General features: G+C 42.0%; 1 protein-coding gene across 1 annotated transcript in view; it reads right to left on the reverse strand.

Moving 5' to 3' along the window:
• LOC120930398 overlaps positions 1–27,260 on the reverse strand; it is a 102,482-nt gene that overhangs the window by 15,921 nt on the left and 59,301 nt on the right. The window contains exons 9-10 of the mRNA XM_040341590.1: positions 7,573–7,676; positions 5,406–5,561 (exon numbers count right to left, since the gene is read on the reverse strand). Coding sequence (XP_040197524.1) covers positions 5,406–5,561; positions 7,573–7,676 — 260 coding nt within the window. The remainder of the gene's footprint in view (positions 1–5,405; positions 5,562–7,572; positions 7,677–27,260) is intronic.

The raw sequence follows: 27,260 nt of genomic DNA on the forward strand, positions 1-27,260 counted from the left end.
TCCCTGGTGATCTGTTTCTTAGTTTTTCCTGCTCTCCTGGTGATCTGTCTCTTAGTTTTTCTTGCTCTTCTTTTTTCTTTCCTTTCTATTTGTTTCCCTCCCTGACTTTATTTATCTATCTCCAGTTATGTCTACTGCGCTTAGACACTGCCCTGACGGGTCAGTATTTGGCGCATTATAAATCCATTAAATCAATCAATATATATATATATATATACAGGTAGTGCAGAATTATTAGGCAAGTTGTATTTTTGAGGATTCATTTTATTATTGAACAACAAACATGTTCTCAATGAACCCAAAAAACTAATTAATATCAAAGCTGAATATTTTTGGAAGTAGTTTTTAGTTTGTTTTTAGTTTTAGCTATTTTAGGGGGATATCTGTGTGTGCAGGTGACTATTACTGTGCAGAATTATTAGGCAACTTAACAAAAAAAATATATATACCCATTTCAATTATTTATTTTTACCAGTGAAACCAATATAACATCTGAACATTCACAAATATACATTTCTGACATTCAAAAACAAAACAAAAACAAATCAGTGACCAATATAGCCACCTTTCTTTGCATGGACACTCAAAAGCCTGACATCCATGGATTCTGTCAGTGTTTTGATCTGTTCACCATCAACATTGCGTGCAGCAGCAACCACAGCCTCCCAGACACTGTTCAGAGAGGTGTACTGTTTTCCCTCCTTGTAAATCTCACATTTGATGATGGACCACAGGTTCTCAATGGGGTTCAGATCAGGTGAACAAGGAGGCCATGTCATTAGTTTTTCTTCTTTTATACCCTTTCTTGCCAGCCACGCTGTGGAGTACTTGGACGCGTGTGATGGAGCATTGTCCTGCATGAAAATCATGTTTTTCTTGAAGGATGCAGACTTCTTCCTGTACCACTGCTTGAAGAAGGTGTCTTCCAGAAACTGGCAGGAGGACTGGGAGTTGAGCTTGACTCCATCCTCAACCCGAAAAGGCCCCACAAGCTCATCTTTGATGATACCAGCCCAAACCAGTACTCCACCTCCACCTTGCTGGCGTCTGAGTCGGACTGGAGCTCTCTGCCCTTTACCAATCCAGCCACGGGCCCATCCATCTGGCCAATCAAGACTCACTCTCATTTCATCAGTCCATAAAACCTTAGAAAAATCATTCTTGAGATATTTCTTGGCCCAGTCTTGACGTTTCAGCTTGTGTGTCTTGTTCAGTGGTGGTCGTCTTTCAGCCTTTCTTACCTTGGCCATGTCTCTGAGTATTGCACACCTTGTGCTTTTGGGCACTCCAGTGATGTTGCAGCTCTGAAATATGGCCAAACTGGTGGCAAGTGGCATCTTGGCAGCTGCACGCTTGACTTTTCTCAGTTCATGGGCAGTTATTTTGCGCCTTGGTTTTTCTAAAAGGTTCTTGTGACCCTGTTGACTATTTTGAATGAAACGCTTGATTGTTCGATGATCACGCTTCAGAAGCTTTGCAATTTTAAGAGTGCTGCATCCCTCTGCAAGATATCTCACTATTTTTGACTTTTCTGAGCCTGTCAAGTCCTTCTTTTGACCCATTTTGCCAAAGGAAAGGAAGTTGACTAATAATTCTGCACACCTGATATAGGGTGTTGATGTCATTAGACCACACACCTTCTCATTACAGAGATGTACATCACCTAATATGCTTAATTGGTAGTAGGCTTTCGAGCCTATACAGCTTGGAGTAAGACAACATGCATAAAGAGGATGATGTGGTCAAAATACTCATTTGCCTAATAATTCTGCACTCCCTGTATATGTGATCCTGCGTACAGTCGGACCACCCTATAGCAAAACTGCTATACGGTGGTCAGCAAGTAGTTGACATTCTACTAGTGCATGGGTGCTCAACCTTTTGAAGAGCGAGGGTCAACTAAGTGATTCAATAACCGGCTGTGTGCCACAATGAATTATGGGGTGTTACCGCCCCCTAAACTAAAAATGTAAACAAGCCTTTACTATCCTGACCCCCCTATAGGGCTGCTTTCGCACAGATGTACTGCAGTTTGCTCACACCACGGGTGCAGTGCACCCGAGGCTTTCCTGTGGGTTAGCTGCGCTGAGCCATAGCCTTCTATCGTCTATTACATCTCATGGGTGTGGTACACTTTCTGCTGGTATCAGCCAAGCACTATACTGTTCAGATGGTAAGGGTAAGCACTGTTGCAAACCAAATATCCTACTTAGCCCACCCCTCTCTGGAAAAAGTATTAGGTGGGGAGGTGTTGATCCTTTGCGACTTCAGTTTAGCCCTATTACCACCCCTTATGTCTTATAGTCTGCAGGAAACCTGGCCATACAGTAAAATAATTTTGTTTAAAAACTTTAATTTGAAGAATTCTTTTTAAATTTTGAATTGTTAGTGAAATCAAGTTGATGGTCAACTGCAATAATGAGAAAGAGCAGGATGAAAAATCTTTCTTGCATGAACGAATTTCTAACACTGCAAGTGATTTTTGTTCAGGAAACTACATTCATTAAAAAATCAAATGTTAAAAGTAAATTAGGCCTCGTACACACGACCGAGAAACTCGTCGTAAAAGAAACATCGTTTTCCTCGACGAGTTCCTTGTCAGGCTTTGGAGAATCATGTCAAGCTTTCCTTGCATACACACTGTCAAGGCAAGATCTCATTGTTCTCAAACACGGTGACGTACAACACGTACGACGGCACTATAAAGGGGAAGTTTGATTCCACTGGCGCCACCCTTGGGACTGCTTTTGCTAATCTCATGTTACTGCATGTTAAATAAAAGTTTGGTGAGAGACGATTCACGCTTTTCAGTCTGTTACAGCGTGACGAATGTGCTATTTCCATTACGAACGCTACTTTTACCGAAGGTGCGCTCCCGACGAGGAAATTGAGACTCCCGACGAGAAAAAAAGAACTTGTTCTCTTTTTTTCTCGTTGAGATCCACGACAGTTTTCTCGACGAAAAACATACACACGACCGGTTTCCTCTGCAAAAAAGCTCTGCCACCAAGTTCCTTGATGGATTTTGTCGAGGAAAACGGTCGTGTGTACGAGGCCTTACATTTTTAATTTACCAATGGTGATTTTATTATGAAGATTAAATTTGAACATCCATTAGTGCACCTCCAGTCTAAACTGCTACTGAGATAAGATCATGAGGGCAATCTTGTTGGGAATTGGAAGGTTTTTAAACAAAAAACGGACCTATTCCCAACCACAACAAATACTTGTGATGAGAAAATAGTGATTTCTAACTGAACTACTGTAAAGCTACTGTAATGTAAAAGTAGGTATGGCTGGCTTAAATCTTAACAATTAGGCCCCGTACACACATCCGAGAAACTCGACGAGCAAAACACATCGTTTTGCTCGTCGAGTTCCTTGTGAAGCCGCCGAGGATCACGCCGAGCCAAGTTTCCTCATTGACTAACGAGGAAATAGAGAACATGTTCTCTATTTGGCCCGACGAGATCCTCGTTGGTTTCCTCGGCCAAAAGTGTACACACGACCGGGTTTCTCAGCAGAATACGGCTCCGATCGAGTTTCTGGCTGAATTCTGCCAAGAAACTCGGTTGTGTGTATGGGGCCTTACATGTATAATGTGGTATAACACTAACAAAGGTTTTACAATGGAAAAGACCCACATATAAAAAAAAAAAAAAAGGTCAGATAAGAAATCAAATGCAACAATCAGTATACACATTTGATATATTTTATTAGATTACTTTAATAATTTAACCCCTTAGCGCCGACGTAACACGATCTTACTAGACTGGGCTTTTTTCTGTGGGGCCGCATATTTGCAAGGCGCACTCCCAACACAGAGACTGAGGTCTCACCGAAAGCCCAGAGCCCTGTTCTTACAACTGTGACCCGGAACTTCTGATTTCAGGTCACCTGATCGCTGTGATAGCCTCTGATTGGCCACTGTGATGCCCACCCCTGTGTTTTCTGTCTCTGTGAATAGAAGAGAGACATAGGGGTTGATTTACTAGGGAAATCCACTCTGCACTACAAGTGCACTTGTAAGTGCAGTTGCTGTAGATCGCTGTAGATCTAAAGGGGAAGCTCTGAAATGAAGGGAAGCTCTGCTGATTTTATCATCCAATCACGTTCAAGCTAAAATGCTGTTTTTTTATTTTCCTTGCATGTCCCCCTCGGATCTACAGCGACTGCACTTCCAAGTGTACTTGTAGTGCAAAGTGGATTTGCCTTTCGTAAATTACCCCCATACATTGTATCTTTCTATCCATTTCGAGAAAGAGAAAAAAGAATTGTGTGTAGAAAAAAAACAAAAAAAAACGAAATCAAGTTTTGATCTAGATCAGTGTCGGGGTTAGTGTTTGGGCCAAGGTCAGGGTCAAAGGTCAGGTTCAAAGGTTAGGGTCAGTATTTTTTGGACAAGCTTTTTAAAAAAAATTATCACTGACAGTCAGTGTGTTTTAGGTAGGATAAAAAAAGCAAAATGTGCACTATTGTTTCTGGGCTGTACTACGGGTACAAACTACCATACACATATGTGGTATCTCTGCAATCGTCATGAGCAGGAAAACATTTTTGGGGGTGTTCTTTGATGGTAGGTTATGGTAGTAGCAAGAGATATACAGTTACATTAGGGAAAAACTATTTTACTAATTGAGTCAGTTTTCTTTTGATAATTAAAAAAAAATCAGGAGATATCTATTACGACTTACCACCAAATGAAAACCCAATTTGTCCTGGAAAAACAAGGTATAATCCACCTGGATGCACAAAGCAGTCGTGATGATTTGTACGGTTGCAAAATTGGGCTTTAAGGTTTGTATTACCCTTAGGCGTGAAGGGGTTAATGTAACATACTGTATGTGACCCCACATCACCTAAGAGCTAAAGTTTTTAAAGTATGGTTTGTATGCAATGAATGTGTCTATCATTTCACTGCATGTAATGTGCCATGAAACTGCTGCATTCAGGACAACGGCACAAATTTAAATTGAACTATTGAGTGAAACAGTCCAAGTAGCCTAGGCAATTATCATGCAGTACCCTACTCAGGTAAACTATTCAGGTGTGAAGGAGCTCTGAAAGTTTAATTCAGTAAACACTGCAAAGTATTAAAGCAATCTATGCAGACTGGTTTCACTTGATAAGTGCCAACACCTATTGTAGCCACACCAATTGTCATTTGTGGGTTTATAATTATTATTGGGTAACATTTCCTATTTGATATTCAATATCTATCAAGAACCTCTAGAATCACTTGAGAATAAGACACATAGCATAAATTATTCATCAAGTGGACTATGTTCCTTCCTTGCACTACAATGCCTGATTTGCCAGGAAGGTGTCAAAATGTGACTACTGTGTGATTTTTTTTTTGACAAGGGGGTAACTTCTAAAGCTCAATTAGTCTGTGGGTGAGATACCTCTCAATCCTAAACAGTATGCAGACGTAGCTCTTGCATGTTTTCTTCTGCTTTCCAATTCAGGGGTTTTGGCATAGCTGGTCACAGTACCACAACGGAAAGACGCTTTAAATTGGTCCTCATGAAGTGACTCTGTGATTTTACTCCTAAGAATTGCTGGGTTACAAAACAAAACAATATATGAGTCATTTAGTGCAGTTCCAAAAAGAATATTTTTACTATACATATTTGCTAGACTTTTTTTGCAGATCTCTTAACCAAATTTCTGTATTTCAGTTAACATTTGGAGAGGAAAATAAATCATACAACACTGCTTTGTGTCACACTGAAATCAATAGGACATTTCTTTGATCTGCATTTAAAGAAAAAATTAAGATATATTCCATAGCTCCCAACTGTCCCTGATTTTGAGGGACTGTCTGTCAGGGTTGGGCTCAGCCCTTCCTTCTCTGTGCTGGCAGCTCAGCTGTCAGCTAATTGCCAGCTCCCATCTCCCCACAGTGATCCACCTGTTGATGATCCTGCATGTCAGCTCTGCCTACTTAAAGCCTTCCAGTTCATTTGCTCATTGCCTTCGCCTGTGTTGACATCACAAGAGACTTTCTCCTGCATTCCTGTTGAAGACCTGCTTGACTGACGTTCCCTCTGGCTACAGATCCTGCTTGCTGTACGACTACCTTTATCGCTGGCTCTTTGACATTGGCTTGGCTGACTACCCAATCCAGTTACTGAACTCTGGCTATGATTTGACTACGCTTACTCTGTTTACCTTTTTATTTTTATTATTAAACAAGTGTGATTTAAATGTACTCGGTCTGATTCATGGTTCCTGACACTGTCCTTGATTCAGAACAAAGTCCCTCTGTCCCTCTTTCCTCCTCATTTGTCCCTCATTTTGGTCTGATCTATATAGTTGTATATAAAATGCACTATTTATTTTTCAAAAAGTGTTTCCCAGTGCTAAAACTTTCCTCCAATTTCTAAATTGCTGCATTTGTAAATCCCAGAAGCCAATATAAAGGAATAGTAGTGGTAAAAAAGCACTTGTTTAACCAATAATAGTTTTTTGTAAAATTTTCCTTTAAGGGGGCGTGGCAGAGGGTGTGTCCTGTGCCTACATACTTTTGCTAATAGGTGTCCCCCATTCCCATCTCAGAAAGTTGGGAGGTATGTATATTCTAACAATAATTTTGTTACAGTGTATGTGTGAATGAAGCCTGCGAAACACTGTTTGCAGGTTTCATTCGCAGCTTTCTGTGCTTCTAGATTGGGACAATCTTAAATGTTGGAACTTGACATAAAGTCCCAAAACTCATTGCCTTGGTAATGCCATGTAGCACCCATAAAATGTGGGAAGGCAAACTGTGTGAAGGTAAGTGTGGTCACATGGGGGGTTATTTATGAAAGGCAAATCCACTTTGCACTATAAGTGCAAACTACAAGTGCAACGTGCACTTGAAATTGCAATGAAAGTGCACTTGGAAGTGCAGTCGCTGTAAATCTGAGGCCCCGTACACACGTCCGAGGAACTCGACGTGCCAAACACATCGAGTTCCTTGTCGAGTTCAGTGTTGAAGCCGCCGAGGATCTCGGCGGGCCGACTTTCCTCATTGAACAACGAGGAAATAGAGAACATGTTCTCTATTTGGCCCGACGAGTTCCTCGTCGGCTTCCTCGCTGAAAAGTGTACACACGACCGAGTTTCTCGGTAGAATCCAGCTCCGATCGAGTTTCTGGCTGAATTCTGCCGAGAAACTCGGTTGTGTGTACGGGGCCTGAGGGGGACATGCAAGGAAAATAAAAAACAGCATTTTAGCTTGCACATGATTGGATAATAAAATCAGCAGAGCTTCCCCTCATTTCAGATCCACCCCTCAGAGTTACAGCGACTGCAGTTTCAAGTGCACTTTGCACTTGTAGTGCAAAGTGGATTTGACGTTCGTAAAATAACCCCCGTGGTATACACACCTTCAAAATGGGAAAAGGTAAATTGTGGATTTTTTTACAAGGGGAAGAAGGGACCTATAGAAAGAAATATGAGACAGGAGGAAAGGAAGGGAATTCCTGAAAACGGATTATATTGCATTTCACTGTGAAACCATATTCAAAGGCAAATTAACACGTTAAATAATACACTGAGTGGTAAACATGGTAGGCCAGGTCTTACCAGGTGCAGAAGATGTTCTTTTAGATGGAATGGAATTTTGCACTGAAGGGAAAACACGTGGAAGATTTACCACTGTGTGTGGTACATTTAATGACCACAGAAAACTAGAAACAAAAAAAAGAAAACATATGCTGTAAGCCCACTAATTTCTAGCTGTCCATGCTCTTAGATTTATTTTGTAATGACAAATATATGCATGGCCTTGCTCTGCATATTCTGCTTGAAAGGACTAGCTGAGAAAAGCATAATAGCAAAAAGCACCGAATAGACAATTTATATCATTAGGGGAAAGTTGAAGTCTCACAATTAGCTGAGAAAAGAATATGTTATGATTTTTCAGCACTTATCATCGAGTTACAAAATATTACAACAAAAGTTCAGCAAAGGCTCAGAACATCCTGTATCATCACAAACGAGTACTGTATGGAGATAACCGAATGAAACAAGACAGTAATGTAGCTAATACAGGTATTTTTTAACCACATAATATATGAATCTCCAACAAATATTTTTGCATAAATATGTCCATTTATCATTTAGTAGTGAGTGCGATACAACATTATTCACGAGACTTGCCTCTGTAAAATGATGTACACTTATGTTGGTAGTGTACTGTTGAAGACTATGTTAAAGGGTAAATTCACCTATTCACAAAAAAGGTTCACAGAGTCCTGTGTCTCTGACATCATCACGCCTTATTGATGGGCACAGCGAGCAAAACAAACACAGGAAGCCTCGTGGAGACTATATCTATTTCTTATAACACCGCGCATTACAAACTTCAATATTGTAAGTGTGATTTTATAACATTTTTGGTTTAATAAATCCTGCAGTATAGTATTACACTATGGCAGGCATGCCCAAAGTCCGGCCCGGGGGCCAATTGCGGCCCCCCTGGTGATTTAATACGGCCCCCCTGGGGATTTGGATATATATATATTGTTTGTGGCCCCCAGGGCCACAAAAGATATATACCGTATTTATCGGCGCTGCCTCGGAGGGGACAGGGAGGGGGCGGGACAAGTTCCATCAGATTACATGAGGAGAATCTCCTGTTTACTCAGTGGCGTCTGTAATAGGAAGTCCAGTCTCCTGGGATGCCATTGAATGACTGTTCTGTCTATCATAGGAGGCGGGACTTTGTATTAAAGAGGTAACCGAGTAAACAGATTCTCCTGTTTGTAATCTATTGACACTCATCCCCCCCCCCCCTGTCCCCTCCGAGGCTGCAGATTGTAATCAATCAGGCTGCACTGATGGCAATGGTAAGGCTGCATTCATGACACATGTGAGGCTGCATCCATGGCAATAGTGAGGCTGTGCGTGTTATACACCTATAAATACTGTATATCCAAATAACACACCCAAGCTCATCCTTAGTCCTGAGCAGCGCTCGGGGATTGCCTGGGCACACCCTATTCACAACGTGCAGTGCTGATTCCCCCTACTGTCTGGACTTCCCCCCATGTTGACTAGGGACCATGGACTATGGACTAGGCAGGGCCTAGAGCAGTGCACATGACTGCAACTATAATGCTCATTTTGTACTACACACCAATGGCCACTGAAATAAATCGTAGGAATTTAATAAAATGTATAGCAAAGACTGTATATGCTTGTTACTGATGGGGGGGGGGGGGGTGGGGAGGTGTCAGTATAGAAGCTCCAACAATATATAAGAAGGTTGGTGATCACAAATGAGTCCCTACTGATGATTCTACCCCACAGTGTTTATGCAGAGCAGGGGGACAAATAAAATGCCTAAAGGCCAAATTTAGGTCAGTGGGGCAATATACAAAAAAAATGGAGATCTTATTTTGTCCAAATAAAAAGATCACCTACACTGGTGATAACTGTCCTTAGCACGATATTACACCTCATTAAATAAAGCCATTATTGGAGGTGCCAACTTGTTCTCTTAAATCAAGTGACAAAATGCAATGAATCGCCCTTTTCCATTGGGCCTCCTCCAATTATAAAGACTGGGTTTTTCAAAAGACCACCTAGACCTCAACAAAGAGTCTACCAACCCCCTTCTCAATAAACCCAGGGGCGGATCCACGGGGGGGCAACGGGACAATTGCCAGCACCGATAAATTTGTTGTGGGCTAGGCGGATGAGAGAGTGGGCGGCTCTGTGGGTCTCTCCATGGGCGGGTGGGCCAGGCGGCGCGGGTGGAGCGGTTTGTTGGCGGGGGGCCCGGGCTGCTGGGTCAGTGTGTGGGTAGCTCAGCTTGAGCGCCCAGCTGGCTAATCAGCTAGCCGGAGGGCAGGGGAGCAGAGAGATGAGATCACTGCATCCCTGCAGTAACTTCCGCTTTCACCGTGCAGGCAGCTTGGGCAGCAGAGAGATTACATTATCTCTCTGCTGCCTGACTCTGGGAGTCCTGGGAGTCTGAGACACAGCAAGAAACAAGCAAAACACCACCTCAGCAGGCAGGTGACAATCTGCAAAGTTTGGCAGGTGACATGGCAAGTGACAATTCGCAAGGTGTGGCAGGTGGCGTGGCAAGTGACAATCCGCTAGGTGTGGCAGGTGACATGGCAAGTGACAATCCACAAATTGTGGCAGGTGACGTGGGAGTAGAATGTACACTGCTTCAAGGCTGTCTGCAAATTAAAGATCTCTTGATACTGCTGTGGCAACAAGACTGGGTGCCTGCTGAGGTTCAAAACCTGGAAATTCCATGCAACAAAGAGAAAAAGCGGCACATCCAGAGATGAAGAAAAATGTGTTGGTTTATTGTAGAGTCAAAGGTTTAATAAACATGACACACAAGGAATCCAAACTGTTCAGCAAACGCGTTTCACACAAAGTGCTTATTCATTGCAATGAATAAGCACTTTGTGTGTAACGCGTTTGCCGAACAGTTTGGATGCCTTGTGTGTCATGTTTTTTAAACCTTTGACTCTGAAATATACAAACAAATTTTTCTTCATCTCTGGATGTGCCGTGTTTTCTCTTTGTTGCAGGTGACGTGGCAAGTGACAATCCACAAGGTGTGGCAAGTGATGTGGCAAGTGACAATCCACGAGGTGTGGCAAGTGACAATTCACAAGGTGTGACAAGTGATGTGGCAAGTAACAATCCACAAGGTGTGGCAGGTGATGTGGCAAGTGACAATTCACAAGGTGTGGCAAGTGACAATCCGCAACATATGGCAGGTGAGGTGGCAAGTGACAATCTGCGTCTGGTGGCAGGCAAGTGACAATTCGCAACGTGTGTTAGGCGACGGTGGCAAGTGACACACTCTGGGCTCCCACTGATTTGGCATTATGGTGAGTTGAACCATTTAATTGTATATCACAATGTAATAATAGAAATAATGCGCTTTAATCATCCTGACACCATAACCATCAGCCATTTCCCCGATAAATTGCCCACAAAAAAAACATATTTTCTGGCAGTGCCCCTCTGGATCCGCCCATGAATAAATGTGTGCCCCCCAAAAATAAAAAAAAATCTAAAAGTGCTCCCAAAAGACCATGCTCATTATGATTTTTCCCAAACAAAGGGAAGTGAGGGGAAATATGAGAAGTTTCGAAGCTCACAGAGAACGTTACAAGGAGGCACAAAAACACAGTAAGAAACAATTTAATAAAACATAGATTACGGGGCCTTTAAGTAGTGGAAGTGTATAGATCATTTTTGGAGAATAAGGATATCTTTTAGTGTCACTTAAAAGGTTGTATCAGATTTCCTGAATTTATATCTGAAAAAACTTTCATGCCAAACACTCAATGTATGCTGTAGATGTTTAACACATCAAAGTTGACTGAACGAGCAGATGTATCTACTGCCCCTTGGTACGCAGTTAACAGAAGAATTTATGATAAATAATATCCAGTAAGTCTGCATGATATTTGTGGCTCAGTTGCTAAGCACCACATGCAGTCAGAATCACTTCAGTGCTAAAGAGTGAGTTAAAGCACCAGGGGACACACTGTTCTTAAAAAGAATACTAACAAGCAAAGCTGAAACCCTAGATGTTATGGAGAAGGATGTTTTAAGGCATATTTATTGGAGAAAATACTTAATGGCTTTGTTCAGTATAATAAAAACCTGCAGAATAACACCATTGAATTTTAATCTAAAATCCCTTATTATGGCTAAAAGATTGCTAGTTAACAATTGTGACATTTCTGGAAAAATACACACTCATACATTTCAAGCAAATGATTGTTTTCTGTACACAATATGCTTGTTCACGTTTTGGTAACAATAATGTTCGGTTTCTACTGGATGCTCAATAGATGTTCTTTACAGGTTCATATAATGCTCAATTGTTTCAAAGATCAAAGAGAAGGGAGAAGGACAAACTGAACATTGTCAAGAGCATGAACATACAGGCACAATGGTGTAAAAATGTCTGTGACATAAGATGATTGTCACCTGATCCAACTAGCTGCATTTGGATCATGGGGTGGTCATATGTCTATTGGCTCTTAGAACTTGTAGACAGGCCTAGTGACTTCTCTCAGGGGAAGAATAGATTGGTCTGGTCACATTTTCCTAGCCGTATAATAGCTGTCATCAGGAATGTCCTTCTACCACCCAGTGATGGGACAATGTACGTGGGTTCAATTTGCCAAGGGGTTTGGAGAATCTTGTTTGAAATTCAGTGAACTCCAACCTAGAAATAAATCATGTTAACCCCCCTGGCGGTATTCTCGAGTCTGACTCGGGGTTACATTTCTGTGCTGCGATCGGTAACTCCGAATCAGACTCGGGCTCGCCTCGCTGAATCCACAACTAGAAAACAGCGATAAAAAATTATAATCACTTGCATAATTGTGCGATAGCGATTTGTGGGGAAATTCGTCATAAAAAAATAAGTAAGTAATGACAGCGACAATTCTGCAACTGAGCAAATTTCAGTGATTTTGAGTTGATTACATTATTGAATAATTTTTATTATAATTATATTATTATTTGTTATAATTATTTATAATTATTTATTATATTATAATTTATAATTTTGTTTTTAAAAAAAATTCATACCCGGTATGCCTACTAGACTCTTGTTTGGACAGATTTAAGTGAGTTATTCCTAAGAATTACAGGCCTACAGTATAAAACGCCAAATTTCCTTGCAAATAATGGTACCGCTATCAGCACCTTTTTTTCTGAAATAATCATACCGCCAGGGAGGTTAATAATGGCTACATTTACACTTGCAAACGTGCCCAACAGCGCTTACATAGAGAACCCCAGTGGGGATTTCCAGCGATTAGCTGTGGGAGGCAACCCTAATTGATAGCTATGGAAGGTTGCCAGTTTCCTCAGCTAATTGTGGTGAGTGATTGCCTCTGGCCACGATTAGCTGCAGGAGTCAATAGCCTGCTAACGCATTCAATGATCATATTACCCCAACAATACAATGTGTAAACAGGAATATAATTACCATAGCTAAACAACAGCCAGCATAAACTATGCTACTCTAGAAACTAATAACTTACAGTGATATAATTAACTTGAGCTAATTAACTGGTCACTTAAACCAGCCTAGGGGGAGTGCACAGAATACTAGCAGACAGACAAACAATAGGTGACCCAATGAACCATGGAATCCACATCTAAGCAATGCTTTGATTAATCAGGAGTCACAGACTTCATGGCAATGGTCTAGAACAGGCTATGAGGCAAAGCGCATACAATTTCCCAGTAGTCTGATTATATTAACAGCTGCTATGAGTCTCACAAAGTAAAGCAGTCATTGCTGGTGATGGGGCAGCTAGGCTCTAAACAGGGAACCAGGCCTAGATTTCCAGAGTCTGTATATTTTGTGGAGACACAAATTTGATATCATCATCAAGACCACTCCAAGGGTCCCCCAGGCATACCCTCCCAAAGAGCAGTGTTCCCTTAAATGCCAGGGCCCATAGCCAGTGGGTAAGAGACTTGCTCCTAGTCCTCTCCAAAAGCCCCTGTCCTGGTTAGGTCTGTCACATTTCTCCCCCATCAAAAGTGAACTAGCAGGGTCCCAGACCTCCACCTGGTCTGGAACTGCGTTAGTCGGGCAGAGTGAATCCACATAGGTGGTCAAGCTGATTTCCAGTCTTGGCTGCAGGGAAAGGTTGCCGTTGGTAGGCGTGGAACAGAGGTCACGAACCCTCTGTCTGACTGCCAGCGCTTCAGCTGGGTGGTCTTTACCATTTGGCTCGGTCTGCTGCAGGGGAGAGAGGTCGATTGCCCCATCTCCCCGTAGCCGTGGAGACACTGTAGGTACTAAGCAGAGGCCAGTGGTGCTCTGCCCTGTTGCTAGCTAGCTAACTAATAACTTACAGTGATATAATTAACTTGAGCTAATTAACTGGTTACTTAAACCAGCCTAGGTTGAGTGCACAGAATACTAGCATACAGAAAAACAATAGAAGACCTAAATAACCATGGAATCCACATCTAAGCAATGCTTTGATGAATCAGGAGTTACAGACTTTGTGGCAATGGTCTACAACAGGCTATGAGGCAAAGCTCATACAATGTCCCAGTAGTCTAATTATAATACCATCTGCTATGAGTCTCACAGTGTAAAGCAATCATTGCTGGTGATGGGGCAGCTAGGCCCTAAACAGGGATCCCAGGCCTAGATTTCCAGAGTCTGTATGTTTTGGGAAGAAATGAACCTGATATCATCAACAAGACCATTCCAAGGGTCCCCTTAGGCATACACCTCCCAAAGAGTAGTGTTCTCTTAACCTCCCTGGCGGTATTCCCAAGTATGGCTCGGGGTGAAATGTCAGTACCAAAAGCGGAAACCCCGAGCCACACTCGGGATCGCATTGCAGGATCCATGTAGAGGTTACTTACCTTGTCCCCTGGATCCTGCGATGACTCCCAGCTGTGATCTGCGAGCCGCCGTGTCTTGCTTGATTCACAGTGCCGATCTCCTTTCCCTGCGAGGGTTGCGACGCACGGGGACGGAGTTCGGCGCTAAATTCAAAAAGTAAAAAACACAGTATAGATACAGTATACTGTAATCTTACAGATTATAGTACTGTATCAAATAATTACACAGCCCCTTTGTCCCTAGTGGTCTGCCCAGTGCCCTACATGCTGTTTTAGATTATAAATACTGTTCTTTCTGCCTGGAAACTGTAGATTGTCCATAGCAACCAAAAGGTGTCCCTTTACATCAAAAGTGCTTTTAGACCAGCTAGAAAACAGCGATAATAAATTAGAATCACTTGCAGAATTGAGCGATAGCGATTTGTGGGGAAATATGTCATCAAACACTGAAAGTAATGACAGCAACAATTCTGCAACTGAGCAAATTTCAGTGTTTTTGATTTGATTACATTATTGAATAATTTTCATTATTATTATATTATTATTTGTTATAATTATTTATAGTTATTTATTATATTATAATAATGATTTCGTGTTTCAAACTTTATCATACCTGAGTTGTCTACTAGACTCTGGTTTGGTCAGATTTAAGTGAGTTATTCCTAAGAATTGCAGGCCTACAGTATAAAATGCCAAATTTCCATGCAAAACAATTGTACCGCTTTCAGCATCTGACATAATCATAACACCAGGGAGGTTAAATGCCAGGGCCCATAGTCAGTGGGTAATAGGCTTACTCCTAGTCCTCTCCAAGTTTATCAAAGCAAAAAAATTGCCAGAAATCTGTAATCTAGTATTTATGTGCACCTGTAAGGCAGCCATAGATGATTCTTTTTTTTTTCATTCATCAGCGGGTTGAATGAAAAAAATGACTTGACTGTCCCATCCACGCACTCGATCTAGATGGGGGAATCCTCCCACTTTACCTTTCTATTCTAACAGCGGGAGAGACTTCCCCACCATCAGAATACATTGATCAGCGTCAAAATATCCTATAGCCGGCGGCACTGATCAGGCAGCTAAAATCCAACAGGACGGTTGTACTGACTTTTGTACAATCAGCATGCCCATACATGGATTAGGATTCAGCTGGTCCCTGCTGATCTGGCAACATTTCCATCCATGTGTGGCTTGCTTAAAGTGATAGTATAGCCAATTTTTATTTGAAAAAAAAAAAAAAAAAAACAAACATGTCATACTTACCTGCCCTGTGTAGTGTTTTTGCACAGAGCAGCCCTGCCGGTGCTCATGACACCTTCCTCCTCCTGAGTGCCCCCAGAGCAAGCAGCTTGCAATGGGGGCACCCAAGCATGCTCGCTCCTGAGCTGCTGCTCTGCATGTCCATTCACAAACAGAGCAGTGGCTTGGCCCAGCCCTCTCTGTCTCCTCATTGGCTCACTGGCTGTGAATGGCTCCCACTGCTGTCAATAAGGAGGGAGAATGCACATTGCTGGATTGCGACTGGGCTCAGGTAAGTATTGTAGGGGAGCTGGGGGCCTGCTGCACAGAATAGAATGCATGAAGGTAAGAGAAATTGAGCCTTTAGAACCACTTTAAGATAGACCTTCTAGCAGTCAATTTATACCTGTAAATGTGACATAATTTGATGTCTGCGGCTAGCTTAGGGTCACTAAAGGAATTTTTTTTTTTAGCTAAATAGCTTCCTTTACCTTACTGCAGTCCTGGTTTCATGTCCTCATTGTTTGTTTTTGCTTTGATGTTGCTGTAATTCCTCTCTGTTCTGGACACTTCCTGGTTGTTTCCTGATCACCACAGTCCTGGGAGATTTCTCACTGTGGTGACTAATCAAGGAGGTGTGTCTAAAACCCCTCAGCACCAATCCAGTTTCGTTTTCCAAAACCTTCACTGCTCTCTATTGGCTCTCGGGCTTTGTACATCAGAGAACCAGGAAACAACAGCAAAAACAAACTAAACTGTAGGTACATTATATGATTGGTTTTTATCTATTTTTAATCATTTTTAAAAGGAATCAGTTAACTATTATGTCTCTATACCTTGTAAACAGTCATTTCAGCAAAAAAATGTTTTCATTTAGTGACCCTTTAATGCTAGTGAGTGGGTTTAGTATCTATTGAAAATACATAAGTATTAATAAAATAGGTTTTTGTGAAGACAAAGCCTTTAAATAAAACAGACTGGAAAAAAAGTCTTATTTTAGTGTGACCTCCAAGACAACCTTCATGGTGTGAATCTGTTGTTCTGAATGCAGCTGCACTAAGCAGCCACACAGCAAAAATGATACAAAAAAGATGTGAAATTCATTTGCTGTTTATATGCGTTGTGATGCATGACGATTCCAAGACATTTTCTGAGCCAGTCTAAAATGTACCATCTGACTAAACATTTGTGACTTTATTTCTCATTATACTGTGAAGATGGTAGGTAATACTTATTGTTGGTTCTTATCTCTTATGCCCTGTACACACGATCGGTTCATCCGATGAAAACGGACCCATGGATTTTTTCATCAGATATCCGATGAAGCTGACTTTCATCAGTCTTGCCTACACACCATCAGTTAAAAATCCGATCGTGTCCAACGCGGTGACGTAAAACACAACGACGTGCTGAGAAAAGGGAAGTTCAATGTTTCCGAGCATGCGTTGACTTGATTCTGAGCATGCGTGGATTTTTGACCGATGGATTTCCCCACAGACGATCGTTTTTTTTCTATCGTTTTTTTAACCATCAGGTTCTATTTTTTTTCACCGATGGGAAAAAAAAGGGTGGGGCCCACACACGATCGGTTTGTCCGATGAAAACGGTCCATCGGACCGTTTTCATCAGACGAACCAATCGCGTGTACAGGGCATTACAGGGCATTACAACTCCCTAGCAGATTTGGTACCATTTCTTTCACTCTTCTATGTTTACAACTATAAATTCCAGTATTTTTTTCTGTCCATATCTACTAGGAGAATGTTTCTTCTTAATAATCTGAACTAGCAGCGTGTTGTACTGTGTTAGTTTAATCTAAAGTTAAACAATATTCACACAAAAATACCTGGATTCCTGAAGGCCCATTCATATCTGAGCGATGCAGATTTGCAAGCAAAAATCACACGATTGTGCGCGCGATTCTGGATCAGCTGAAGTCGCGGCAAAACATGCAACACACTTAGGGTCCCAGTTATGCGGTTTGCCACACTACAAATGCCACAAAACGACAAAGCTCCATGCCCAAAAAGGTGCAGGGCAGCACATTCAAGTGGGTTTAAAACAAATTAGCCATTCAGGAGGTGGCAGGATTGCCTCCTGAATGGCTGCCCCAGCCACTGCTATGCCACCCTCTGAAAAGTGAGGATCCACTGAGGATCGCTTTTCAGAGGGTGGTAAGCACTGCTGCCATTATGAAAAAGCCATCTGTTAATGCAGCACATACAATTGTGCTTTCTTTTAAACTGATTGTAAACTCTGACACATTTAAGAAAAAAAACGTGTTATACTTACCTGCTCTATGCCATGGTGTTGCACAAAGCAGCCGGGTCCTCCTCTTCTGGGGTCCCCCGCCAGTGCTCCTGGCTCCTCCTCTTTTCCATGTGCCACCATAGGAATTAGGAAGTTGCTTCCTACTGTGGCACACCGGCAGGCTCGATCTCGAGCCATGCTGTCTGCATCCATTGACACACACAGTGCGGCTCAGCCCCACCCCTCTACTCCCTCATCACATGATTTTATTGACAGCAACAGGAGCCAATGGCTCCCACTGCTATCAATCTGCCCTATGAGGAGAGAGCAGAGAGAGAGAGAGACGCTGCTCTGGCGCACCGTGCTGGATGGAGATTGGGGTCAGGTAAGTATTATGCCGCATACAAACAATCACTTTATGTGATGAAAAAAAACGACATTTTCTGTGAAGTAAAAAACGACGTTTTTGAAACTTCAATTTTCAAAGACGAAGTTGCCTACACACCATCGTTTTTCTCACAATGTTCTAGCAAAGCGAGGTTACGTTCCACCACGTTTTTCCATTGAAGCTCGCTTCATAAGTAGCTTCTGGGCATGCGCGGATGAAAAAACGTCGTTTTAAACGACGTTTTTGCTACACACGGTCAATTTCTGTGAAGTAAAAGTTGACGTTTTGAAAAACGACACATAAAATTGAAGCATGCTTCAATTTTTTTTGGTCGTTTTTTAGAAGACATAAAACAACGTTTTCCCCCACACACGGTCAATTAAAGTGACGTTTTTAAAAACGTCATTTTTTTTCATCACATAAAACGACCGTGTGTACGCGGCATAAGGGGGACTGGGAAGGGAGCAAGTTGTTTTACCTTAATGCAGAGAATACATTAAGGTAAAAAAAATGTTGCCTTTACAACCACGTTAAGCTCCCAGGAAGGACAGGCACTAACTTCTGGCAGGATCAATTAGTAGTTTCTGTACTTGCTAAAAAAAGGTTTTTAAAATGAAAATTGGAAACTAATGCAGGCACCACATATATGGACCATAAAACTGCAATGTATTCTTTTTTTTTGTTTTGGGGTTTAGATACACTTTAAATTAAAGTTGCACTAGGCATAGGTTCAGGTTTGCTTGAAAAGGTGGCCCCATCAATAGCACACACTTTTTTCTTCGTTTACTCTGTTTGGCAACCAAGAGCAAAAAATACCTTGTATATCTAGGAATGAGGTAGTATGTGATTTTGTGACAACGCTGAAGTTTGGGAATCAACCATTCAGCACCCAGCTTTGTTACAGGAGGAAGGGCGAAACTATGTAAACTGCAGAGCACAACTTTAAGATAACACAAGACTTCCCCTCCGCTCCTCTTCCTCTTTCTGTTGGGGTACCCCAAGGCTCCGTCATTGGGCCTCTCCTATTCTCTCCCTATACCTCTTCCCTGGGCCAGTTGATAATCTCCCATGGCTTCCAATACCACCTCTACGCCTACAACACCCAGATCTATATCTCCACCCCCTGGATCTCCTCACGGATCTCACACTTACTGAATGACATATCGGTATGAATGTCATACCACTTTCTCAAACACAATCTTTCTAAAATTGAGCTTGTTATATTTCCTCCTTGCCGGTACCCCCCCCCCCCCATGACTTTACCATTAAGATCATAGATCGTGTATAATAATAATAAAAGTGAGGGTGCTAATCTGGCACGCAAAGCACGTCACTGCTAACGCACACCTGTGGGCATGGCCAGAAAGTGGGTGTGGCCAGCAAGTGGAGGTTTCTTCAATGGTGTTCAGTAAGTACTGGCCTCTGTATACCAATAAAAAGTAAAAAATGCAGCACAACCCTACACTTCCTTTATACAATTCTACAAATGGTAAACCTATAAATAAATCTCCAGTGCAAATCAACCAATGTATTGCAATATAGTAGTGATGATGTCATCACCTCTGAAAAAATATTTTGAGTAATTGCAAAGCTTCAATGTGCAAATAATGGTGAAACCTCCTACATACAATTATAATAACAGATGCTTAAAATTTAAAATATGTACATCAATTGTACATTTTATTATGATTATGCATAGGGGGTTTCACTACTATTTGCACATTGCATCTCTGCAATATTTATTACCTTTTGCAGAGAGAGTGACACCATCACTACTATGTCAAAATACACTGGTTGGTTTGCATCTCTGTTATTATTATTGTATGTAGGAGGTTTCACCATTATTTGCACATTGACGCTCTGCAATTTCTCAAAATTGTTTTGCAGAAGGGATGACACCATCACTACTATATTGCAATACATTGGTGGATTTGCACTGGATATTCATTATAGGTTTTACCATTGCACTTATAAGTCCATTTGTACAATTGTATAGATGAAGTGTAGGGCAGAACTGCATTTTTTTGCTTTTTATTTATTCACGTTAGATAAGAAAACCATCTAACAAGATTCTCTTATAGCTTTTGAGAGTTTTTTAGTTGCATGGTACTTGTTTTACTTGATTTTATATACATAGGACATAACATATGTAATCACTGGCCCTGCATAACTGGTAATCACTGGCCCTGCATATTGGTGATCAGTGTGCCCCTGTATGCTGGTGCTACGTGCATGGTGTAGGAGGATGCTACGTGCAGGGTGTAGCAGGGTGATATGTGAAGGGTGCAGGAGGATGCTACTACGTGCAGGGTGCAGGAGGATGCTGCTTGCAGGGTGCAGAAGCATGCTATGAGCAGGGATTAGGAAGATTCTACATACAGGAGGATGCTACGTGCAGGGTGCAGGAGGATGCTACGTGCAGGGTGCAGGCGGATGCTACGTGCAGGGTTCAGGAAGATGCTATGTGCAGGGTTCAGGAGGATGCTACATACAGAGTGCAGGGCTCAGGAGGATGGCACGTACAGAGTGCAGGGCACAGGAGGATGGCAAATACAGATTGCAGGGCCCAGGACGATGCTACATATAGAGTGCAGGGCTCAGGAATGCATTGCGTACAGATAGCAGGGATCAAGAGGATGCTATGTACAGAGTACAGGGCTCAGGAATGCATTATGTACAGAGTGTATCGTTCAGGAGGATGCTACATACAGAGTTCATGGCTCAGGAATACATTACGTACAGAGTGCAGAGCTCAGGAAGAAGCCATGTACAGAGTGCAAGGGCTCAAGGGGATGCTACGTACAGAGTGCAGGGATCAGGAGTGCGTTGGACAGAGTGCAAGGTCCAGGAATGCATTGTGCAGAGTGCAAGGTTCAGGAATCCGTTGTATAGAGTGCAAGGTTCAGGAATGCATAATACAGAGTGCAAGGTTCAGGAATCCGTTGTACAGAGTGCAAGGTTCAGGAATGCATAATACAGAGTGCAAGGTTCAGGAATGCATAATACAGAGTGCAAAGTTCACAAATGCATTTTATACAGAGTGCAAAGTTCAGGAATGCGTTGTATGGAGTGCAAGGTTCAGGAATGCATTTCATACAGAGTGCAAAGTTCAGGAATGCGTTGTACAGAGTGCAAGGTTCAGCAGTGCATTGTACAGAGGGCAAAGTTCAGGAATACATTTCATACAGAGTGCAAAGTTCAGGAATACGTTTCAGAGTGCAAAGTTCAGGAATGCGTTCTTTAGAGTGCAAGGTTCAGGAATGCGTTGTACGGAGTGCAAAGTTCATGACTGGATTTCATACAGAGTGCAAAGTTCAGGAGTGTGTTGTACAGAGTGCAAGGTTTCATTATTTATTTGGTTAAGGGTGTGCTTGTGGGGTCTGCAATTCCATGAACTGGGGTGGTTAAGGTGTGTGATGCCTTATACTTACTGTGCCCCAGTTTAGGGGTCACATTCCTGTTTCATTCCTGCAAATTGTCATAAAGAAATCAGTTTGTTTTTGAAAAGTGAGAGTAAACTGGGGCATCAGGTGGAAACCTACATGGCCATTGACTTGCAGAATATTACAAACTGAGCCCTCAATCACATTGGAGCGACTTGTCAGACGATTTGAAAGGTCTATGGCTATGGCACTGTTCAAATCGGTGCAACGCCGACTTTGTGGTGCCGCATCGATTTGAAAAAGCGGATTCTGCACTACTTTTGTCGATGTCTATAAAGTCCTACCTGAAGACGCACTGAAATACGGCATTGAAATTGTGCGATTTCAGATGAAGTCACACAATTTCAAAGCCGCATTCAATGGGAACAGGGGCTAAATGCAAAAGATATCCCATTTAAAAAGCACCATACCGCAGTAACATTTTTTTTATTTTCTAAAGTCGAGTACCAAGATTTATGTTTAAAAATATGCATTTTTAACAAATATTTGGCAGATGTCTATGACACACTCTCTACTGTAGACAGATGTTTTAGATGTCATAATGTTTATATTTGTTCATTTTGAAATGTCGGAAAATATTTTGGCAAGAAACTGATTTGCCTCAGGTCTATTGCATTTCATCTAAGGGACCTAAATACCACTGAGCTGAAAAAAATTATAGGATATGCGCTTTCTTGAATTTCTTATTGCCCCAGGTATTTAGCATTAGATTATTGAAGAAATATGACTTATTTTGAAATCTAGATCTATTTAAATTTACTGGTACTATTGTATTTCTTTGACAATAGAGTCATTATGCTTGCATGAGAAGATGACAGAGCAGAAAATGCAATCTGAAGCTTAATGCTGCAAGCCTATCTTTGCTTGAATGATTTTTTTTTTTTTAGTTTGTAACAGGAGCAGGAACAACCTTATATCCATGAATATAACATAGAATATCTGTGCATTCATTTAAAATGTTTTTTTTTTTTTTTTTTTAAAGGGTCCTAAGTGGAAATGAATAAAAAAAATTGAAAAATACTTGTACTCAACTATTGGAGATCAGTGGGTGAATAATTATTTTGCATTGGTGTTGCTTTTGTCATACAATTGATGCATTTGCAATGCTTTTTCCATGCACTTCAATGTATGATGAAATAAAAAATAACTAGGTTCATAAATGAGATTTACCCCACAGTTTATTTCTGCCACTAGGTGTCCTCAGTCTAATGACCAGCATCATTCCATCGACTTACTTTGAGCCGGGGATCCTCCCCAGCCTGTTACTAAACAGTGAAAGCAGTAGAAGCAATGTACCGTATATACTCGAGTATAAGCCGACTTTTTCAGAACATTTTTTTGTGCTGAAAATGCCCCCCTCGGCTTATACTTGAGGCACCCTTTTGCACCTGATCTCCCGGAATTTGGGGACCCGGTACCAGCTGGCACACATGGCAAACATGTAGCCCCACTCTTCCTCTACACGTGTGCAAAGTTTGTTGCCCGGGGGACCTACAGCCGGGGAGCACCGATTTTTCAAAACCGGGCACCCCTTCCATAGACTCCCATGTTAAACGGTCATTTCTCTGGTGACTTTGGGGACCCGCTACTAGGCAAACATGTAGCCCTATTTCTCCTCTACAAGTGTGCAACGTTTGTTGTCTGGGGGACCAACGGCTGGGGAGCACCGATTTTTCACACCCGGGCACCCCTTCCATAGACTCCCATGTTAAATGTCATTCTAGTCATGGGCACAGTGAGGCATGTGCACACTGAGGCATGCACATGGACACAGTGAGGCAAAGTGAGGCATGCAGATGGACACCCTAGGCTTATACTCAAGTCAATACGTTTTCCCATTTTTTTGTGGTAAAATTAGGTGCCTCAGCTTATATTCGGGTTGGCTTATACTCGAGTATATACACAGTAATTATTATTATACAGGATTTATATAGCGCCAACAGTTTGCACAGCGCTTTACATCAGGGAAGGCAGTACAGTCACAATACAATTTAATACAGGAGTAACCAGAGGGCTTAATGAGCTTATCTCTCTTTTGCTTGACTTTCTCCCCTTATTTTTTTGTCAGCTCAGGAACTGATATGCTCATTGTGCTGTTTGCATTTAAAAATACAGTGCCTTGAAAAAGTATTCACACCCCCTGAAATTGTCATGTTACAACCAAAAACTTAAATATATTTTAATGGGATTTTATGTGATAGACCAACACAAAGTGGCACATAATTGTGAAGTATGAAGAAAATGATAAATGGTTTTCAATTTATTTTACAAATACATATCTGAAAAGTGTGGTGTGAATTTGTATTCAGCTCCCTTTACTCTGATATCCCTAACTAAAATCTAGTGTAACCAATTGTCTTCAGAAGTCACCTACTTAGTAAATAAAGTGCACCTGTGTGTATTTTAATCTTAGTAAAAATACAGCTGTTCTGTAAAGCCCTTAGAGGTTTGTTAGAAAACCTTAGTGAACAAATAACACCATGAAGGCCAAGGAACACACCAGACAGTGATAAAGTTGTGGAGAAGTTTGAACATCTCACGGAGCACTGTTCAATCCATCATCCGAAAATGGAAAGAGTATGGGGCAACTGAAAACCTACTAAGACATGGCCGTCCACCTAAACTGACAGGCCGGGCAAGGAGAGCATTAATCGGAGAAGCAGCCAAGAGGCTCGTTGTAACTCTGGAAAAGCTGCAGAGATCCACAGCTCAGGTGTTTACAGGACAACTATTAGTCGTGCACTCCACAAATCTGGCTTTTATGGAAGAGTGGCAAGAAGAAAGCCATTGTTGAAAGATAACCATAAGAAGTCCTGTTTGCAGTTTGCAAGAAGCCATGTGGGGGACACAGAAAATATGTGGAAGAAGGTGCTCTGGTTAGATAAGACCAAAATTGAAAATTTTGGCCTAAAAGCAAAATGCTATGTGTGGGGGAAAGCTAATACTGCACATCAATCTGAACACACCATCCTCGCCATGAAAAACGGTGGTGGCAGTATCATGTTGTGGGGATGTTTTTCTTCAGCAGGGACAGGGAAGCTGGTCAGAGTTGATGGGAAGATAGATGAAGCCAAATACAGGGCAATCTTAGAAGAAAACCTGTTAGGCCCCGTACACACGACCAAACATGTATGCTGAAACTGGTCCGCGGGCCAGTTTCAGCATACATGTTCGGTCGTGTGTAGGTGCGAGCGGGCCGAATTCCAGCAAACATTTGCCCGCCGGGCCTTTTCCCAGCAGACAAATATTCCTGGACGTGTTTTAAAACCGTCCGCTGGAATCCTGCCCGCTCGGACATGTACGGTCGTCAGTACAGACCTACCGTACATGTCCGAGCGCCCGCCGTCCCTCGCATGCGTCGAATGACTTAGACGCATGCGTGGAAGCCTTTAAATGGCAGGCCCGCCCACGTCGCGGCGTCATCGTCGCGGCGACGACGCGGACACGCCCCGCGTAGTGTTTACGCGCGGACTTCTTTACGATGGTTAGTACAACCATCGTACAGAAGCCCTCTGGCAGGCATGTACGGTGAAAACGGTCCGACGGACCGCTTTCATCGTACATGTTTGCTCGTGTGTACCGGGCCTTAGAGTCTGCAAAAGACTACGGCGGAGGTTCACTCTCTAGCTGGACAACGACCCTAAACATACAGCCAAGGCTACAATAGAATGGTTTAGATCAAAGCATATTCATGTGTTAGAATAGCCCAGTCAAAGTCCAGACCTAAATCCAATTGAGAATCTGTGACAAGACTTGACAGATGCTCTCCATCCAATCTGATAGAGTTTGAGCTATTTTGCAAAGAAGAATGGTCAAAAATGTCACTCTCTAGATGCGCAAAGCTGGTGGGAACATATACACACACAAGTATGTATATATATATATATATATATATATATATATATATATATATATATATACACACACACAAGTTTGCATACCCTGGCAGAAATTGTGAAATTTTGGCATTAATATTGAAAATATGACTGATCATGCCACTGGTTCCTTTTTAAATCATGATGATAACAGAAATCACCCAAATAGCCCTGACAAAAAGCTTATATACCCTCGAATGTTTGGCCTTGGTACAGACACAGAAGGTGGCACACACAGGTTAAAATGGCAATTAAAGGTTAATTTTCCACATTTGTGGCTTTTTAAATCACAATTAGTGTCTGTGTATAAATAGTCAATGAGTTTGTTAGCTCTTACATGGATGCACTAAGTAGGCTAGAGACAATGAGCCATGAAGAGGTAGAAAGGAACAGACAAAAGACCGGCGTAACAAGGTAATGAAACCATATAAAGATGGAACAGGATATAAAAAGATATTCAAAGCCTTACATATGCCATTCAGTACGGTTCAATCACTTAATAAGAAGGATCTCTTGATACCAAGCCAAGGTCAGGTAGATCAAGAAAGATTTCAGCCACAACTGCCACGGGAACTTTTCGGGATACAAAGAAAAACCCACAGGTAACCTCAGGAAAAATACAGGCTGATCTGGAAAAAGATGGTGTGGTTGGGAGCACAATACGACAATACTTGGACTAAAAAGAGCTGCATGGTCAAGTTGCCAGAAAGAAGCATTGGCCTCAACATGGGGAGGGTGCTTTGGGATTTCCTCCAAAGCACCTTTTTCCCATGTTGATGGGGACAAGGGCCTTATACCCACAACCCTTGCCCAGTGGTTGCGGGGGTCTGCGGGCTTATCAGAATCTGGAAGCCCCCTTTAACAAGGGGGCCCCAAGATCCTCCCCTCCTGTGTGAATGTGTACAGGGTACATTGTACCCCTACTCATTCACCAAAAAGTGTAAAAAAGTATAAAACACAAAAGACAGTTTTTGACAATTCCTTTAGTAAAAAACAAAAAAGTGTCCCGCGATGTCCATCCTTCTTTAATTACGGAGCCAACTGACCTGAAAAATAGAAGTAAAAAAAGCTGATTTGAGGAGTCCTGCCAACTGATGTCTTTTCGCTGTGACATCCGTTATATAGGCAAGGGCAGGCCACCCAGTGATGTAACCAAGTGACCCTGCCCCTTCTGACGTCATGTGATGCCAGATCCTAGTGACGTCACCTAGGCTCACGCTACGCTCCAGGCCTCGTTTCCACGAGTCCTCCGTACCAGCTGTTCCTTACTGCAATGGACGGTCCGATATAGGAGTTTTACCCGAGGAGCACGATCGGGTTAACAACTAGCCCGGCAAGACGTCTCATCCCCCTCAGCACCCATTGATTGAATCTCCTACTGGATTTTAACTTTTTACATGTAAGTCTACACTGTTATCTGTGTATAATTAAAGCTCCAAAATGTCTAACCAGGAGGCGCCCTCTGTTTTCTTCTTTTGTGTACATGTTTGGAGTCCCTGCTCTGGTCTCCCCTGCTTCTGGAAGGCTTGCCCCTAGACAGCGCTTTTGGGACAATCAGCTTATCACAGAACAGTGTCTCTCCCTCCATCATTTTCCTCATCATTCATCATTCCCAGGTCTTATTTAATTATTTAATTTTTTTTATTTTTTCTTTATTCATTTTTATTTTTTATTTTCATTGTAACAAGGACTCACAACCTACAC

Source organism: Rana temporaria, chromosome 3 (genome assembly GCF_905171775.1).
Source record: "Rana temporaria chromosome 3, aRanTem1.1, whole genome shotgun sequence".
Classification (NCBI taxonomy): Eukaryota; Metazoa; Chordata; class Amphibia; order Anura; family Ranidae; genus Rana; species Rana temporaria.